This window comes from Corvus moneduloides, chromosome 13, assembly GCF_009650955.1.
Source record: "Corvus moneduloides isolate bCorMon1 chromosome 13, bCorMon1.pri, whole genome shotgun sequence".
Classification (NCBI taxonomy): domain Eukaryota; kingdom Metazoa; phylum Chordata; class Aves; order Passeriformes; family Corvidae; genus Corvus; species Corvus moneduloides.
In genome coordinates this window covers 1,459,036-1,477,876 of record NC_045488.1, presented here as the reverse complement: position 1 = coordinate 1,477,876, position 18,841 = coordinate 1,459,036, and the positions used below count along the sequence as shown (strand labels likewise).

General features: G+C 41.0%; 2 protein-coding genes and 1 long non-coding RNA gene across 6 annotated transcripts in view; 2 read left to right on the top strand and 1 right to left on the bottom strand.

Moving 5' to 3' along the window:
* DMXL2 (Dmx like 2) overlaps positions 1 to 1,569 on the top strand; it is a 47,438-nt gene extending 45,869 nt beyond the window's left edge. For all 4 annotated transcript variants that reach the window (XM_032122336.1, XM_032122339.1, XM_032122337.1 and 1 more), the window contains one exon: positions 205 to 1,569. In XM_032122336.1, coding sequence (XP_031978227.1) covers positions 205 to 414 — 210 coding nt within the window. In that variant the 3' untranslated portion in view covers positions 415 to 1,569. The remainder of the gene's footprint in view (positions 1 to 204) is intronic.
* Positions 1,570 to 2,019: 450 nt separating this feature from the next.
* GLDN (gliomedin) lies at positions 2,020 to 18,338 on the bottom strand. The gene is made up of 10 exons (XM_032122341.1): positions 18,086 to 18,338; positions 14,252 to 14,303; positions 13,167 to 13,184; positions 12,406 to 12,513; positions 12,078 to 12,224; positions 11,291 to 11,416; positions 8,514 to 8,594; positions 8,303 to 8,428; positions 7,441 to 7,591; positions 2,020 to 4,161 (listed from the first exon to the last, which is right to left on the bottom strand). The coding sequence occupies exons 1-10, from the start codon at positions 18,116 to 18,118 to the stop codon at positions 3,702 to 3,704; spliced, it is 1,302 nt and encodes a 433-aa protein (XP_031978232.1). The 5' UTR covers positions 18,119 to 18,338; the 3' UTR covers positions 2,020 to 3,701.
* On the top strand, positions 7,591 to 15,150 carry LOC116450213. Its single transcript, XR_004242710.1, has 3 exons — positions 7,591 to 7,861; positions 9,695 to 9,862; positions 13,444 to 15,150. It is a non-coding gene; the product is annotated as an uncharacterized LOC116450213 (long non-coding RNA).
* Positions 18,339 to 18,841: the final 503 nt, after the last annotated feature.

The following is an 18,841-nucleotide window of genomic DNA, read 5'->3' as shown; positions in this document are numbered from 1 at the left end:
CCAGCTGGTCCACAGTAAGGTAGCCTTACACTGCATCAGGAGCCTCTCGAGACTCTTGGACTTGTAGTAATTGTTGTAATGAGGCAACAAAAAATATCCTTTATCTTTGCTGAATAGGGTTTAGAGCAGCCAGGAATCTTAAACTTCAGTCATGAAAATACAAATCTTTAATATTCATCTCCTTTTGTCATTCTTTTGATACAGGTGTGGAGACTGACTGGCTACAATTTAATTCATTCATTTAAAAACGAACATGCTAAGCAATCCCTTTTCAGGAATATTGGTGCTGGTGTCACCCAGATTGAGACTGTGCAAGGCAATCGTATCTTCTCCTGTGGAGCAGATGGCACACTGAAAATGAGGGTCCTTCCCAATGCTTTCAATGTACCTTCAGGCATTTTTGACATTCTGTAGTGTTCTGTGAGCTAATCCTGGTTTCTAGAATGTCCCTTCAAGTAGCTAAAACCACAGTGAGATGCACTGTGGAAAGAAAACATTGTGTTTCCTTTCAAAGCGGTTACTGCAGCATTATTATGGGGAGAAAACCAACACTTTTACAACAGGTGTATTTTGAATATGCCCATAAGGATCCCTGGGGTTGAAATGCATGTACTGGATTGTAAAAATGAGGAATTTAACCCGGTGTTGGTGGTGGTGGGGGGGTTATTGCTCAGTGACCCACAAGCTGCATTTACGGAGTGTTGTAAAGATGCTGGCAGTTGTCAGTCGCTTCACAAGCACTGTGGCTCTACAAGTCAGTAAGCATTTCTGACGTGATTCTGATGACTTTTATTCCAGATTTTCCCACTAAATGAAGCATGTGTACAACTTCTCATTGTAAAATAGTTTAGTTTTAATTAAGGGTACTCAAGTGTATTTGATTTCTGCAGAAAGTGTAATGGACGCAAGCGCCGTGGAACGTGCAATCAAGGACGTACTGTGAGAGATGTATCATTTTATGCTGAGATTTTTCCCCAGTTAGTATTATTGCACAGTTGATACTGTAACTTGCACACCAACACATTTTTAAATGCGGTGGGGTTTAATTTGCACACTATTTTCCTTTCTTTCTGAGCTATGTTTTCTATTGGACACCTGCCTTTACTTTAGGAATGTATTGTAAGAATTAAATGTTTGTAGTGAAGACATCCATCTTTCTAGTCAGCTTTTAGTTTTGAAAATCATTTGTCCAGAAAATACTTCATTAAATGAAGCTGTTAAGAGAATACCAATGGAACATATAATGCCACATTTCAGATGAATGTCAGGCTTTATGTGGCCAGCTAGTAAATAGTGGATAAAACTGGTAATTACGTTATTACCAGAGTATATTGTATAAACTATGCAGAGTTCAATATTGTTTGCTTGTAACATAACTAGCTACTGTTGTCAGATGTATTTTTCTGTTGTAAACAAAAAACATGTTCTTCAAGGACTGGAATGGATGTCTGTGTATTTAAATGTTAACAAATTGTCTTATTCCTCCAATGAAAATTTTGATGTCTGTGCTGTATTGTAAGATATACTAGAATAAAAAGCACCTTTCTCCAAAGGTGATTTTAAATTGCAGCCTGTGAAGTAGGAGAAGTATGAAAAGAAGGAAGGGTAAATGTCACTGTTTGGTTTTTCCTTTGTAAGTTAAATAAATTACTTTTATTTCATGGAACAGCCCATTCTAGAACTCTTGCTTATATTTAAACAGATTTATCTAAATCTCCAGTACATTGACTGGGTATTTCCTGAGTTAGTTTTAACTTGACCTCGGACTGTACTGATATAAAAAAGATTAGCTGTTTACATTTTATTTTCAGCTGTTCTAGAAAAGCCCAAGGTTAACAGAATGAAGTTCCCCAGCTGCAAGAAGAAAAGAGGTAGAATTTCCTCGTCTTCCTGCTCCAAGAGGTTGATCCAAGTGTTTCAACAATGTTATGCAGAAGTTTACCATGCTTTGAGATAGGTACATTATCTAGAAAATATCACACCTGATTTGAACAGTGTTTGCCCGAGTATATTGCTGACTTGTTAGCTGAAAATGTTTACTTTATTAGTACCACAATTCAATTTTTGAAACAACACCACAGTCAAACAAACATGAAAACAACTACCAGCCAAAACCCCCACACCCCCCACAAAAGTGAAAAGCAGCCCACAGAACTGTAGCTCTGGAGTGTGGAGTGTCACACCCTTTATACAGGCATAGGTAGAATCATTAGTCTAGGAGTTTTGATGTGTATACAAGTTCAAGGTGTTAATTATGATTTTTTGTTCCCTTCTGCATTTCTCTCTAGCATGCAAGGCCTTAGTGATAACAGCAAGTATCCTGAGAAGAGCCCAGCCATCCCTGTATCACACACTGGAGCTTAGCTGCAGCAGAGGAATTCTTCCAGCACATTTGCTAGACCAGGTTTTGCAGGCACAGACATTCCCAAATTCATTAGTCCCTTTGATAGTGCCTGGATCACACAGATATTAAACAGCTCAGTGCAGTTCAGGATTTAAGTAACACTTTGCTTCTAAATATTTGGGTGTGCTCCATGAACTTTAGCAATATGCACAGGCAGCTTAGAAAGTCAGGTGGGGATTTTCCAAGAGCATGATTTTGAATCTAGATACAAAAAACAACAGTAGAGAGTTTTGTTCCAATGTTAAATTTAGAAATCTGAAATACCAGAACAAAATTAAAATCAAAAAGTTCCTATGATTTCTCACCTCTAGCTCTCAAAAATTTGAGTGTGAATTGGCAGTCTCTGACTTATGGTTAATAACAGATTAGGTCATTAAGCAGTGTGATGATTCTAAAAATAGCAAGAAAGTATACCCTTCATTTTATGATTTCAGTTGTATGGATAAATATGGGGACTTTTTATTTTAGAAATATGCCTTATTCTAATTAAATAGTTATAAGCAAGTTACACTGGTATACTTTGCGTGGCAGTAAGGGGCAAGGAAGAGTCTGCAGCAACACAAGAAACTCAAATATTGTTAAAAATGGAATTTGATATATAAAGGTTATGTCTTTAATTTTAAACCTTGCTACTTTTCATCCAGCTCTCCATTTAAGAAGTACAATTCATGTGTATTCAGTATTTAATGTCATTTATTCCCATTTTCCTTGTACTTGAGCTGGATTTTGCTTTTGATTATTAGCACTTGATTTGACTTGTCAAATTTTAAGCTTTCTGCTTTTTTTTCCATTTAAACAAGTATTTCCATCCCCATTATTTTTAACAGATTTGTCCAGAAAAAATGTTCACAGAGAATCCATGGAAATTAAATGAAAGTAACAAAGGTATTTGTACACAAAAGTTCATTATTTAGATGTTTGTATTAGACCATAATCACTGACTAGGAAATGAGTGAGGAGAAGATGATCGTAAATAAAAGTTACAAATAGTCTCTGCTGAGCACATGACTGTGGAATAATCAATGTACATTAGACAATTATCAGCTGAATAACGGGAAAAACAAAAGTATGTCTATGCTGTGTGCCAGCTGCAATAGTGAACAACCATTTTTTAAAAAGATGAGGATGGCCTATGTGATTGAAGTGTGTTTGCACAAAGGCTCCTGCCCTCCCTCTTACACACACTCACAAACCTCCATCAGCAAACAGAAAATGTTACCAAGCGAAGAGACCCCCATGCTTGCGTCATAGAGCTTTAAATAGATCCTTTAGTCAAAGGTGGCATGTGAAAATACATTCATCTGCCAAAATGTACAGGGTACACCATCAAGCTCCCATTCTCCCACGTGTACAGGTTCTTGTCCCGCAGACTGTATGAAAGCATAGCAAGAACAGACTGGGAAGACCGTAACTCAAACCTTGCATCAATCTGCTTCTCTTTCAGTAAATCAAAAGCAAAACTTACTGTCATGTCCTTGGTGTCAGTAACATACAGAATGCCACATGCTATGAATGCATTACCAGCCTTGGACTTAGGGTAGGTGGTATTGATGATCCGAATGACTGAAAACCTTTCTTCATCAATGTGTGCTACCATTATAGTTTCATCAGTGCTTGAGGCATATATAATCCAGAGACCCTTCTCATCCACTGCTATGTTGAAATACGTCTTGGAGTTAGAGAAGAGGTAGTTCCGGCCATGGTGTAAGGCATTTTTCATGGGCAGGGTGCCCATCGAGGCCTTATCAAGCCCGAATCTGAAATGAGATACAGCAGGGATTCAGTAGGAGTGATCAGAGCTCATCCCCACACACATGGGGTGGGGAATCACTGATAGAGGTGCTGTTGAAAATACTGGTTCAAGGGACCATTCTGATGTCTTTTAAGATTAAAATCTCAAAGAACCTTCCAAAACATCAGGAGAAAATTCCAAATAATAACAGTCTGAAAGGTGCACAAGAGCATGGATTTGCTTTGGTAGGTTTCACTTTATTTAGTCTATGAGCTTTATTATCACTAGGATGAAAGAAGCAACTAAAAGGAATGGGTATGAAGAAGAATGGGATACCAGGTGAAGGCCCAAAATTGGCAAGTGGAATCTGTACAAAGTTTGGTTTTGACTAGGTGGGAACTAAAGGGAGAAAATGTGATTGACCAAAGCAGCATGAATTCTGGGCAGCTTCACCTAGTCTTAGTGTTCCTCTGATGAAAACAGTTAAGATAATGCAGTGATTTACTCAAGCTGACATCAAAGGAATAAAAATTCTACTTTTGCAGAGCCAAAACTGTGACCTTATGCTGGCCTCAATGGGACAGCCTGCATACTTCCATCTCTGATGTATAAAATTGTTTTTATTCCTTGAAATTCCATAGTGGGTTGATAATCTGAGGGCAGGAGCAGTGAGCAGCTAAATCATGTTCCTCTACTGGTTTAGGAGGGTAATCAGCTCCTCCTGAGACACATCTGCTGTCAGCACTTAATCACCCAATAACACTGCTGCAGCAAAGGCAGGGAGAGCGTGGCTTCATCTTTTTAAATAATGCCCTCTGCAAAGAAGCACATTTCAGTGTCTGACTTCTCTCTCACTCTATATCTCCATCCTTCAAATAGAGGAAGGAAAAATACTGCTCAATAAAGGAATCTGCTACACTTACAAGACAGGCTTAATCACAGGCACAGTTCAGATCCAGGAACATAGAATGCTGAAAGGTCAGTTTTTCTGTTCAAGCTGCATTGATGCATCTATTGGAAAAATCATTCTAAGAAAAGTCAGGAATAACCAATTTAGATTGTTCCCCTCAGCTTTTATAAAACTCACATCTGCAGCAACTCCATATTCCAGCAGCATGTTTGTGCAGTAAAAAAAACAGTTAAAGCCTGGAGAAGATTTGAGAAATGCACGTGTCAATCCTGTTAATCTTGTTAATTGCTTCACATCTATAAATAACCTCATGCAAGGGGTAGAAGGACAGCCCTTAACAGGACTAGCTGCTCAGAAATGCAGACTTTTCTTCAGGATTCTTTTCTATAAAGAGCCAACAAGATAGAAAGCATCTCAAGACTCATTAGAAATCCACAAATTCTGAAGCACACAACACCCTATCTTTTCCTGTTTTATGTGAAAATCCTGAAGGGAGCAAAGAAGTGAGGCTTCATTCCCAGGTTCTCTTGGGCTCCCCCAGTTAAGGATAGCCCAGCCTGGAACTCCAGATGGTTCCAAAATTCTTTAATCTTCTGATGTCTTGGGGTAAATAACAAATACAGTGTAATAGTTTCATCAACCACCAGAACTCGAGCTACAGACACTTTCCTGATCACTAATATCAATGAAGTCAATCAAAAATAACAGATAGTAAAGCATGTTATGAAACAAAGTGAAAAGAATGAAACAATCACAGTGTTGGGGGTCTGACCATCATGAGAAAACCTGCCAAAGGTCAGACCTAGTCTACCAGCTTCTAAATGTGTGACAAGAAACTCGTTTTGAATGTTTTTTTTCAACATTTGCAAAATGGACTAACCAGATCCTCACCTATAATTTCCACTAGAACAATACAGAAACTTCCAGAAGCTTTTATGGAGCCCAAAATCAAGGATTTCACTGTCACAGAATCCATAGTGCCTCATACTGTCTGTGCTGAAGAACAGAGTGAAGAACAGAACAAAAATGCCATTCCATAGCAGCTCCTTGAGACAATTTGAAAATTCCACTAATAGTTTGTGTTCATCTGGAGGTGAAGCATTTCCCAATTAACAGTATCCAAGCAAAGGTGAGGAGCCTCTGCCCTATCACTGTGTATTGCTTAGACAGTGATGGTCTTTTACAGACCACCAGAGAAAACGCTGGAAAATATTAAAAGGAGGCTGCCAGAAAGTGAGCTTGTGCTTGGCAGGATAAATATTATAGAATCCTTGCAGCTTGCTCACATTCCTTGGCATCCACATGAATATAGGAAGGCAGCACTCACACCTGCTTGGGAACAGACATCAAAGTATAGTAAATGTTCTTGGCTCAGACATCAGAGTTGTGTAAGAACTTGAAAGCACAAGCAATCTTTCACTTGCCCTTGGACTCTTTGGCTCTTCCCACAAGGTGAGATTTTGGGGTTGATTTGTATTGTTTGTCTCTGTCCTCGGTAGAAACTGAAACAAGAGATGTAATTCCCAGTTCCAGTTCAGGGAGATACATCAGGAAAGTAGCAGAAACTTCTTCCTATGAGGAAATCAATCACTGGAGCCACTCGTCCCCGTGGAACGTGTAGTTCTCCAGGTCGCCCTGTCCTCAGCAGGTGCCTCAGTGCATCCCTCTGTGCCAGCAGCATTCCCTGCTGCCTCCAGCCAGAGCAGAGCACAGCACAGCAAGGGCTCTGCACAGCTGAGTTTCATGAGCAGGCCACAGTCACAAAACCACCCACCTATGCCTCCCACACTGCAGCTGAACCACTTCTGACTCAGATGCAGGTAGATGCACAGCTTACTCTTCTAAATCTAATCCCTTCTTCTGGTACTCAAATTCCTTAGTCAGTTCTCACTTCTTTCTTGTGATTATGAACACAGCAAAGAATCCAAGCTGAAGGACACCCACAGCAATGTAATGTACAGTAGAACTGATGGATGCCAGGATAGCCAAGAGGAGAATCTGGTGTCCTCTGTGCACGTGGCACATTGCTCATCCTGAGGCCCCTCTCTGACATGGTAACTGCAGAGGTGAACCCGAGACAGAGCTGAACAATGCCTAAAGAACTGTCACAGCAGAGTAGTGGTCCAGGGCTACTCCCCCAGCTTCCCTCCTCCCACATCTGCATGCACAAGTGCGAGGCTGGTACTGTACTTTAGTTACAGGCTGGAAAGAATGAGTTGTTCTGTTCTGGGAAGAGCTCTGAACCATTTCTCCATTCTTCCCATTTAGGCAGGGCCAAAAAGAAACACAAAATGCTACAAGAATGGTCTGCTTTCTGAGGTTCACCTCTGGCATTAACCCATCGCTCCTTCTCCCACAGCATCACTTGTCTTAGGCCAGCTATCTTTGACTTACTTCAGAATGTCATTGGTTCCTCCCTTCTGATAGTAGAGATGATTGTTTTGTACTGCATGACCACATCCATAGAAGAATCCTGTGATGTTAATGATCCTGTAGCTGTCATTCAGCAAGGCATTGGAATTTTCATATTCTTTTATATAGTTTCCTAAAAAAAGGGGAAAACTTGTTTAAAAAAAGGATTATCATTTGGTTCATCTAATTTTGAAATCTCTATCCTAAAGTTCAGTCTCTACTGAAAGTCTGTTTCAATCAACTATCTGACAGATAGCAATTGTGTTTGCATTTTCAATAGTGATTCTACTTGCTGGAATGTGAGAAAAGAATCCAGAGACACCCAAAAAAATCTAGAGAGGAGATGTTAAAGAGCCTGCTTTCCACAGACCTAACAGGCCCTCATTCTCAACGCAGTTGTTGGGTATGCAGAAATATTTCCTTTTCCCACTTAGGTCCTGGACATTTTCCGGCTCTAAATGTAGCTTATGCAGCATCTGACTCATTTTCATGCCTAGCTAAATGAAAAGGCAAAACTCCCAGCTATAATTTAGGGAAGTAAAGCCATAGGAAACAGAAACTCTTGAAAGAAAAGGATAAAAAGCCATGAACAATAGGCATTTACACTTGGATTAGTTAAAAAAAAACTATTTTCAAATTCTGATGTTGACTCTGAAAATGTCTAAAGATACTACAAATGCCTGCAGCTGTATGTATAGTCAAGTATTATACAGGTAATATGGAAAATATTCTTGAAAAGATGTGGGTAAAAACTCATCATACTTAGGAGTTTAGGTTGAAGGGATTAAGGAAGCAATGTCAGGGTAACGATGGATTTTTGGTCAGTGACTACGACTAAAAATACCTGAAAAATGCATGGTGAGCCAAATCCTTTCATCACTTATGTTTGCAGGTTCCCGCATCCAGGTTCCAAACGTTTGCTGTACACTGACAAAGTGCACAGGACTTCCTACAGATGTTATGACACATTCTAGTGGAGGAAAAAAGGCACATGTCCATGATCTGTGACACTGAGAGGGAAAGCAGCACTTAGGTCACACTTTGTAGCAGGTTACCAGCTTTTTTTGAAGGACTGGGGGTTCTGTCTTCAGCTTTTCCAGCCAGGGTATCATCGTTTGGTACAGCACATGTCTCACCTAGAGTCGAGGGAGAAAGAAAAATGGCATGTTTTAGCTTATTTGACATGACAGATGGGCACATCAGTGACTCCACAAAAATGAAGGAATGACTACTGGGATTTTGCTTCATCTGGGGAAAAAAAAAATGCTTAGGTTGGTCTGGTCAAAAAATGAGATAAGAAAAGACTTGCTCTCACTTCTGCCAAGGAGATGGAGTGTTCAGGCTGACAGTCAACTTTGAGGAGTAACTAATTAAAACAACAGTTTTAATTCCTTAGCTGTGAATTTCTGAGTAGCCACATAGGAAGACAGAGTTGCCCCTTTTATGAGATAACTTCAGACAGCTGAGGTAGCTGGCAAATAGCTGATTTAGCAGTAAGACCAAAAGCATTTTCTTGGGAAGGGGTGGTGGTTAAACTCTAAAACTTCATGCCCAAATCCCCACACACCAGCAGAGAGGGTGGATGCTCATGCTGCTGATGCCCCAGACAGCAATAAAGCACTAACACATGCACTGAGTGCATAGTGCACGAGGTTGGCATCCACACCACAAAAGAAGCAGGGTGAAATACTAAGGGAGATGACACATTGTATTATTTACACACACAGAAATAGTTCACATTAGAATCAAATGCCTAGAAATATCTTTCCTCACCCTGCAACAATTTAAGGACTAACTGGTTGGATTTTCTCTTAGTATTTACTGTTAATGCCTGAATTAAATTATTTATGGACCCTTTTCTATAAAGCCAGGTATCTCTTCTGCTCTTAAAACAATGTGCCACATTTCAGTTTGCTTAGAATGAATAACCACATAGAACAGTTCTCAGCTTTTGGCTGAGGGTTTTCCTGATTTCATTGCAGCCTTGTTTTCTAATTCCGTTCTTAACTTTTATCTCCAGCATTTCACACTGCTTGACACACAGGCTGCAAATTTTTTTAGACTTGGATTTGGATTGTTGCCTTCTAATATGTTTCTAGGATTTACAGATCTGTGATGAAAGTAAGTGACAAAGATAGTTAAAAATAGGAAAAAACTATAAAGTAAAGCTGCAAGGCTACCATGACATTCAGGAAAGAAAGGACAGATAATACTGCATTGTTGTTTTCTCCTTTAGGTCATATCCTCCTTTTGTTCATGCAGAAGAAAATTACTCCAAGATAGAGCAAGAACAACATGTATTTCTCCCATCCATTATCTAGGGCGTTTGGTGAGATGGCGCTGGAAGTTTGCAAGTGATCACAGTGTTTCTCCAAGTAAGGCACAAACAGTCCACCCAACCATGGTAAGCTGAATGCCTACAGCTAGAATTACCAATCCCTCAAGATCCCCTTCCAGCTTCTGATCCCGAAATATTGCCAGAATATTTCAAAAAACAAAATCACCCAGCAAAAATTATAAATTGCAACGCACAAGTTGATTTTCTTGGGCTGAGTCTAATGGCTGCAGCTGACTGAAGGAGCAGTTCCCTGTACAGTAGTTTATCTAAAACTATAGAGTAGTCAAGGGCCAGGTCAGTGTTTGTAGCAAAGCTGAGTGCACTATTTGCCTTTGAGAATATTTGCAACACTTTCACAGCTGCATGGATTAGAAAACAACTCAAATTAAAGAGACAGTTTTCAATCAGAGATTCTTATGGGAAATTTTCACTACTTTCTTTCCATCAAAAACCAAGATAAATATCCTGCTGATTCCTATCATAAAATATTCTGGTTGAGAGTTAATGGAGTTTACAAGACATTAAGACTATTCATTCGGTCTGTTGGGGGAAGGTGGGGAGGATGGAGCAGAGATGTTTTGTTTCTTTCAGAATTCACTAACAGTACCATAGAGAAAAAATATACCTGCACTTCCAACTAATTATTCTCTTCTCTTGAAGAAATTAAGTTTTAACAGATTAAAAGTTTAATTTGAAAAAGCCAGGCTTGTATTCTTATGCAATAAGTTAATTACAGTTGTAAATCAGCATATATATTCTCTTTCCTTGAAAGAGAGATGAATATTTAATTACAAAATCTGGATTATTCATTGAATTTTGGTAATAAGATCTCATGGTTTGCTGAGTCATGAAACATAAAACTCATTGAGAAAGGTCTCATCTTTATTTGAGTGTAACTCCCATTTTCACACTGTGATTTAAAATCCATCAGAAATCCATCAGATAGCTTATCCTCCAAAGCATTTCATTTTGCTTCAACACTCGAAAAGAGCCCACCTGAGCAAATGGCCCTGTTATCTCCTACAACAGTTCATGCGTTTCTGAATTTCAAATAAGATGAGATTTCTGCTCCAGCTCTCTCCTGTCCATTGTAAGGAGCCTCTCTGGGCTCTGTTCTGACACTTCAATATCCAGAATCAGGGGTTTATATTTATAGCTAAAATTAAAAATTCATTATTTAAAAGCCAAAAATTTCAACTGCATTGCTCTTACTTTCCAAATTTATCCCATCTAATAGAAAACACCATTTGTAAATGCTCTGCCTGAGCATGAGCACAACACGATTTAAAGACCAATATTGTACTGAAGGTAAGGGTAACCTGCTGCCTTATTCAAACTCTATTTCAGCAAAGCACCTGAGCACACGTTCAGCTTTAAGCAGTTCTATCAATGCCAGCAAAATGAAACACATGCTTACTGATCTGTGAGCCTTGAAGCAATGGTTTAATCTTGAACCTGTTCATGACACAGGAAAGAACACTGGGAAGCACCAACCTGTGCATTTGCTGCTGTAGATGTTCTCCTGAAGCTCTGCTTTGGCTTTACCTTTACGTTTACCTGGAGGCCCTGGGGGTCCAGGAGGCCCAGGGAGCCCAGGTGGTCCAGGCTCACCTTTTGCACCTGTGTACAAAACACAGTGTCAGGACACAGGAAAGCAGGAACCCTGCAGAGAGCTGTGCATGTCCACAGGACATCCACAGAACAGCCTCTCTTAAGAGGTTTCTGAGTACAGAAGATGGTGCCATAAACTCTCTGAAACGCTGGTTGTTAGAAGGTGAACCAGCCAGAACTTCACAAGGTGTGGGACATCAATGCATTTTATCTGTCTGGATTACAGGCCCATTAGAGAGTTACAAAGTATTGTTGCCTTTTACTTACTGTATTCTAAGACCTCAATTTCAGATGCTACACTGCTGTAATTTTACACAGCTGCTTCACGTATTCCTGAGTGGGAATCTGCCCCTCATTTTCTAATAGAAAAATAAAACTAAGCTGAAATAAAGAGCAGGAGGAGGTTGACTGTATGAAAGCATTTTGGAAAGGGTGAAATTCACATACACCTCAACCCAAAGGCCAAGCAGAAAGGTTTTTGTGAAGACTTGCCTTGCAAAGAGAGCAATCTCCTGGGCACAGCAATACTCAGGCTTCCCTATGGATATAGCCCACATTTATACAGGTTGCTCCTGCCCTTGCAGCTCACATTCATGCTTCAGAAGTGGAGCATATCTCTTCCTGCCAAGTACACTGTTGTGAGAGACCTCCCAAGAGCACTCCTCCATACCTTCTAATATCACATCATTGTTGGCATCCCCCTTTTGTCCCTTGGCTCCTCTTGCACCTTTTCCTCCTGGCATACCATCCTTGCCAGGTAAACCCATTTCTCCTGGTTCTCCTTTCTGTCCTTGATCACCTTTTGGTCCTGGCAAACCTAGAAATAAAAAACATTTCAGTATCAAGGGCACTGTCCAGTGTTAAGCACCAATTAATACATATTTTTACTACAAACCAAATTCACTCTAGTTATTTTTTTCACCTGTATTTAGCTGGATAGCTGTAATTTGTTTGGATTTCAAAGCAGCATTGTAAACTAATATGAAGGGAAACTGTACCTATTTTCCCTCTTTTTCCATTTATTCCTGGTTCTCCCTTTTGTCCTGGTGTGCCTGGGACTCCATCTGATCCATTGTAGCCAGGCAGTCCATGAAGTCCAGGAGGCCCTGATCAAAGCAAACAGCACAACTGAATTCTCACTGCTGAATGCAGTTTATCCCTGTATCTGCTACATTTACATGCAGTATGTTTATATCTATAGTTGAACCCCAGCAAAACATAACTCATATTTTTCTGATACAGAGAATTACTCCAAGGAGACCCACAGGATAAACAGCACAGAAAGAAAACAAGTAACCATTCATAATACAGCCTTGCAACCACCTGAGTGAGAACTGAGACAGAATTAAATAAGAAGGGAGGAAAAGTTATGGGGGAGGTGGGAGGGTGTAATCAGTAACCAATATTTTTTAAAAATATGGTTTTTGTGTTAAATTATAATATCTGCTTCCCTGGGGGTTTAATGTATAGACTCATCTCCTCATCTAGATGTTACTTAAACATCTGAATTTGGTTTTGATCAAGTGTTCTACTCCCTCTACTAGAAAACTAAAATGTCTAAAACCTCCCCTCTCTCAGAAGGGGCATGAGCTGACTTAAATACAAGCATTATAAAGGCAGGCAAACATTCAACCCTACCTTAATCTAATTAGCAAAGGAAGACAATTTTGGGAGAGATGCATTTCTATATTTCAATATTTTGTACCAGCAACTGTTTCAATTAGCCCCAAATGTTACTGCAATTGTCCTAGTGTCTTACCTGGGGGGCCTGGGGGGCCTACAACAAGAGAAAAAAAAACAAGAAAGAAGAAATGGTGAGTTTAACCTAACAAGAAAATGAAACAATTCCAAACTGAACTGATTAGAACTAGATCAGAATAGTAAAAGGGGAAGAAAACACCTTAAATTTCAAAATTAACATCTATCTATTTAACTGCTTTGTGTTATAAATAACTACCTGAGCGTTAGCAGTAACTCCGACTTACCAAAAGAGTAACACATTGACATGTAAATGTTTTGCTTTTTTCAAATTTCAGTTGAAAAAGGTTTGACAACAACACCTGCAATGTACCCTCACTGTCAGGGGCTTTGGTGCCTTCACACAGCCTTGGATACAAGATACCTCACAGTCAGTACATTTCCTCTATGTAAGTGTTCTCCAAAAACTTGTTCCAGTAGAAGAATACTGGCTTTGCAATACTGATGAATGTCACAGTTAAAAATCCTGGTGAAAATACACATTAAAAATTCATGCCACACTTCTCTGTGTTTTACAGATATTTCATTGCAGTTCAGGATTCAGGCTATTTAAATAGGAGAAAAAAAAGACACCAGACCAAAGGCTACCAGACACTCTTCACCAAACCCCATAAAACTTTTCACACCTTCTCCTGTCTCAGCCATCAGCAGCTCCAGGTCATCACTGGTGACATGTGAGACATCCTGCAGCTGAGGAAAAGGAGTGTTCACTAAGCTCCACTGCAGTTGTAATAATGGGAGCAAGTTTCTACCCTCTCCATGTTCCTCCCATGTTAGGCCTGAAGTGTGACACACACAAAAATATCATGACTAGACCTCAACTACTATTTTAAACAGCCAAAGATTTGCTTGTGAAAATTACATGAGAGAGAAATGGCTCCAAGTAGAATCAACTGAGTTCCTTAAATTCTAGCATTTATATTACGAGGGTACAGATAAGTTCCAAAGTGGTACCTATTAATCTTTTTTTTAAATTCTGATAAATAGCAGTTTTTTGACATAGTTATCACCGTCAGTTTTTTTGAAAACACTGGGTCTGTGTTCCTGGAGGTAACACGGGTGTAATGCTTGAGGCAACAAACATACCTGTTAAGCATATTCCTTTGGTGCTGTTACACAGCTCCACCATCACTCGGACCTAATATTGCAGAGAAAGTGAAGTTGAAAACAGGTTTGCTTTACCTACAGAAATAATTCCAAAACCAAAGATACAACTGTCCCTCTGTGCTTGTTAGAATGAGCTATTTAGAATTACTTTAATACTGTGACACCATCCATCTCTTCAGGCAGTGTTCCTCTCCTAGGAATCTGTCAATAGACCTAATTTTGATCCTTACTGAAAATATGAATAGAATGTTGGGCTATCACCTAGTCATTAAATTTCACACATTACTGTAACAGGTGTGCTTGTCCATGTGTGGACTCTATCAGTGGAAGGTATTAAAAGCCAACACCAGCCAATAAAAATTACATTCAATTTTATTTCCTATTTGTATTAATGGATGGAAGCTTTTCTAATGCAGCATATGAAGGGAGAAAGATGACCTGTGTTCCAAGTAAGTAATTTCTTACCTTTGAATAACCAAGATCTGTAAATTTGACATGGACCTTCATCCACTCAAAATAATTCAAGCAAAAAGACAAGACTTTATTAAACCGACTGGAAGACACATTCATAAAGATGCTTTTAATCTAGAGTAGACTAAAATTTATCAATAGAGAAGTCATCTTTGCAAAATACACAGTTCCTGGCTGGGCAAACATTCACATTACATGTCCTGCATAATGAGAGTCAACACTAAAACATTTTGCAACTTATCAAAACAAACAGCAGAAATAAAAATATTATGACCATGAACTCTGGAAGTCCCTCAACTCTCTATGGGAAAGTCTGATTTTTGTAGCCAGAAAATAAAGGGTCACTATTTCAGGGCTGTGCAATATGTGATAATTTATAAACCATTTACCCAGAGCTGCACATCTATTCATCTCTGTACAATTACTCTGTTTACTATTAATGGAATGCACTAGTCCCAAAAGACAGAAGAAACAAGTGCAAGGCAATCTGAAAGGCAGATTGAAGTTTAATCCCAGCAAGGTTATTTGCCACTGTCAATCATTATTTTTAAAATTAATGCATCATTGTTTTCAACTGCCAAATCTAACAGACTCAAATAGAGGACAATTAGTTTGATGGAAAGTATCCTTTTGCTGCAAAACCAAACCCTATTTGACAATGAGCTCCTGTTCTGTCTGATACATACTGAGAATGTACTGATTCCAGACTGTACTGGAACAATATATTTAAAATTTTAGTGTCAATTTAAATTGGCTGAGAAGTGCTAACTGGTTTTGAATATCAGAATATGCTTGTTTTCTTCCCCTCACACTCCTCAAAAACACTTGGCTCCTACCCTGCAATTTGTAAAATACACATTGTCCACGTGCACTCTAATTCTTACTGCATTTTAATCTAAATAGGTCTGTTGAGGTTGTTGAAGTGATTACAGCTCGCTTTGGTGCCCTTCAATTATCTCAGCAGCACTACTTTCACCAGTCAGTGCAACTCAGGTGACAATTAAAAACCATGGCACTCAAGAAGTGCAAATAGCCTGTGACAGAACCTCCAGCTTAGCTATGAAAGATGAGCAGACCATTTTCAGCCAGCATCATCACTAAGAAAAGCTACAGATAAAAATATATTATTTAAATGCTAAAATCATAGTTTTCTCATGGAGAAATGGTGGGGGGGAAAAGAAAAAAGATAACCTAAAATATGAAACAACAACTCAGATAATTGGTAGCCACCAAAAGCCACCACCTCTTGCACGGTCTTAAATCACACTTTGAACCTTTCTGGCCTGTTACCCTCCCATCAGTCTTTCTGCAGCAGCAGATTTGCCAATTTCCTGTTTTTACTCTCTTACAAAATAAATATATGTACACACAAACACATAAACAGGCCCTGAACAAAAAATATACTCCTGTTATTAAAGCTAACATAGGATTTTTGGTGCCTGTGGTTATGGTTATCTCAAAGTTTCATGAACAGTGGCCACAACAGATGTGTCCTGGGCAGGGGCTGTGCAGAGCAGAGGGACACTGATACCTGCAGTGCCCCTGCAGAAATGCCCCCCTGCCAGAGAGAACCTGCTCAGGCCAAGCCTCCATTCAGGCCCACATTCAGCAGGGCTGGAGTGTCATTCCAAGGCCCACCAGTGTAGCAGGGGTCATCTCACCAGCTCTAAGGAGCTTTGTCTGACACTACAAAAGTAGCCAAGTCTTCAAATTACATTAGTGGGAGTTCGATTCAAAATACAGAAATGCAGGAGTGGGAGGAGGGGGTGCTTAAATATTTTTAAGGATTTTTTTTTTCCCCTTGAGCAAGTGATTCTGCGCACAGTTACACACTCTTCTGAGCAGCAGCCAGAATGAAAAATGTTTGATGGGAGTTTTGTAAGAACAAAAAGGCATCAAACCCTCTCAGGCAAGTCCCTGCAGGATGCACAGATTTGAATGAAGCCCATCACACACAGCAGTAATCACAGTGGACGTTTAGAGGCACAAGGGCACAGTCTGGCCACACGCTGTTAAAATACACAGCACGTGCTCAGTGCCATTGGGAGAGGGCAGCAAAATTCATGTAATCCATCCGTGGTACCTGCTGACAGCAGAGCAGCACTTTTAATGGCCCCTGTCAAAATTATCCAGACACCCAACTGCAACTAATGACTGCAGTCTGAGCACCTAGCAGTAACTGGCATTGGCACTCTCCAAGCCCTGTCAGGATCAGAATCCTTTCCCCAATGATTTTGTTTGTGGATCCTTTGAACTCAGAGAAGCAATTCATATCAGACAGAGCAAAACAAACTGTGGCTGCTAAACTCGGGGATGACTTCTTAAAATAAGTTATTTTAAAGACAGTTTTGAGTACACAAACATGTGATTTCACAGATTTTTACTTTTTGCAAAGTCTTGTACTGCAAATTCTAAACTCAAAGCACAAGGACTTAAAGGGCCGAGCTAAAAAAAAATATTATTCTAAAACCCAAACAATATCATTATCAAAACTCTATGCTTTGAATACCTGTGCTTGACACACTCATTAGCCCTAATATTAATAGAGATGTTATCACTGTAAAATGAGGACTGTAATAGTTTGTTAACAAAAATGCCGTCAGAGCATTACTGAAGAAGAATTTTCTGTAAATAATTTTTTAAACCAGCAATATTAACACATGAGTAAGAGCCTGACTGACACTTTCCTGCTTTTTCGTGGGCCTAAGACCTGCAATCTTTACTGGGACACAGTTTCCACTAAGGTTCCCTCAACAGTAATATTTTTCTTGCATTTCTTCTAGCTCAAAACTTAAAAGCTCTTCAATCTATTCAACTACATGACTTAGTTCAATTACATGACATAGTTCCTACTGAGCAAGATCATCTTTTCACTGATGTGCAAAAAACTGTACTGTTTAGCCAGAGAAAGGACATACAGTTCTCCTGATCCATCAAAAACCACCTTAAATTTAGCACTTACTGGAAGGGCATTATCAGTTTCAAAGAGATGCGAGCTGAAGTGATGTCCAGCGCCTCATGCTGAGATGCTGAACAGCAGAAAACGCACGGGGGGTCTGTTAGTGGTGTTAGTTTTAAAAACCGCAAGACTTGGAACCTGGCAGTCTGGTTATTGCACCGAAATTCTGGAGTTTCGCCAAACCCGCCCCTTCCCTCCCTTTGTTGGTGTAACTGTCGTTCGTAAAGTTTGATGCCACCCTGCGAGCTCAGCGGTACCGCAGCAGCTCTGAGCCCGCAGCGTTCACCGAGCAGGGGAGGAGCGGCAGCGCTTGGGCTGCGTGCGCTCGCTCCAGGAGCGCCCTGCCGGGCCCAGCGCCGGCCCTCCCCGCGGCGGGGCCGTACCGGCACCATGGAGTAGGTCAGCATCATCAGCATCTCGTCGCTCTCGGCGCGCACGTGGCCGCGGGCGCGCTCCCCGCGGCGGCTGCGCTTGGTGCGGGCGGCGGGCGCGGGCGGCAGCCCCCGCACGGAGCCGTTCCCCGCCGCCTCCAGCTCCCGCAGCGCCGCGCCGAGCTCCCGCCACTGCGCCAGCAGGAACAGCGTGCCCGCGGCGCTGAGCGCCGACAGCAGCCCCACGGCGGCCAGCAGCGCCCGCCCGCCCGCCGCCTGCATCGCCGCCGCCGCGCCCGCGCCGCCGCGCTTTTATCGCCCGCCGGGGCAGCGCCGGGGGCCGGGCCGGGCAGGGCAAGGGCAGGGCAAGGGCAGGGCAAGGGCAGGGCAAGGGCAGCGGGGCCGCCGCCGACCCCTCCCGCACCCGCGCTGGACGCCGTCCCCGAAAAGCAGGGCGGGACGCGGGAGCTGCTCTCGGTCGCTTCCAGAGGGGGATGCGCCTGGGACAGCCTGTGACCAGGCGTGATGTCAACCGCCTGACACGGTACATGGCTTTTTCCAGGTGTCAGGCAATGAGACTGCATAACAAAAAACCCTCCTGTCATCGCACAGGTCCGCGACACAGATCCTGCAGCTCATACCATCACTCTCTTAAGAATTTCATACATCATTCATTGATAACAATTGACCTGTTGCTTTAGATGTTCAGGCAAGACCTTTCCCCAATTACTCCTGCTAAACCTTCTGTGACGTGGGATATCTTTAATA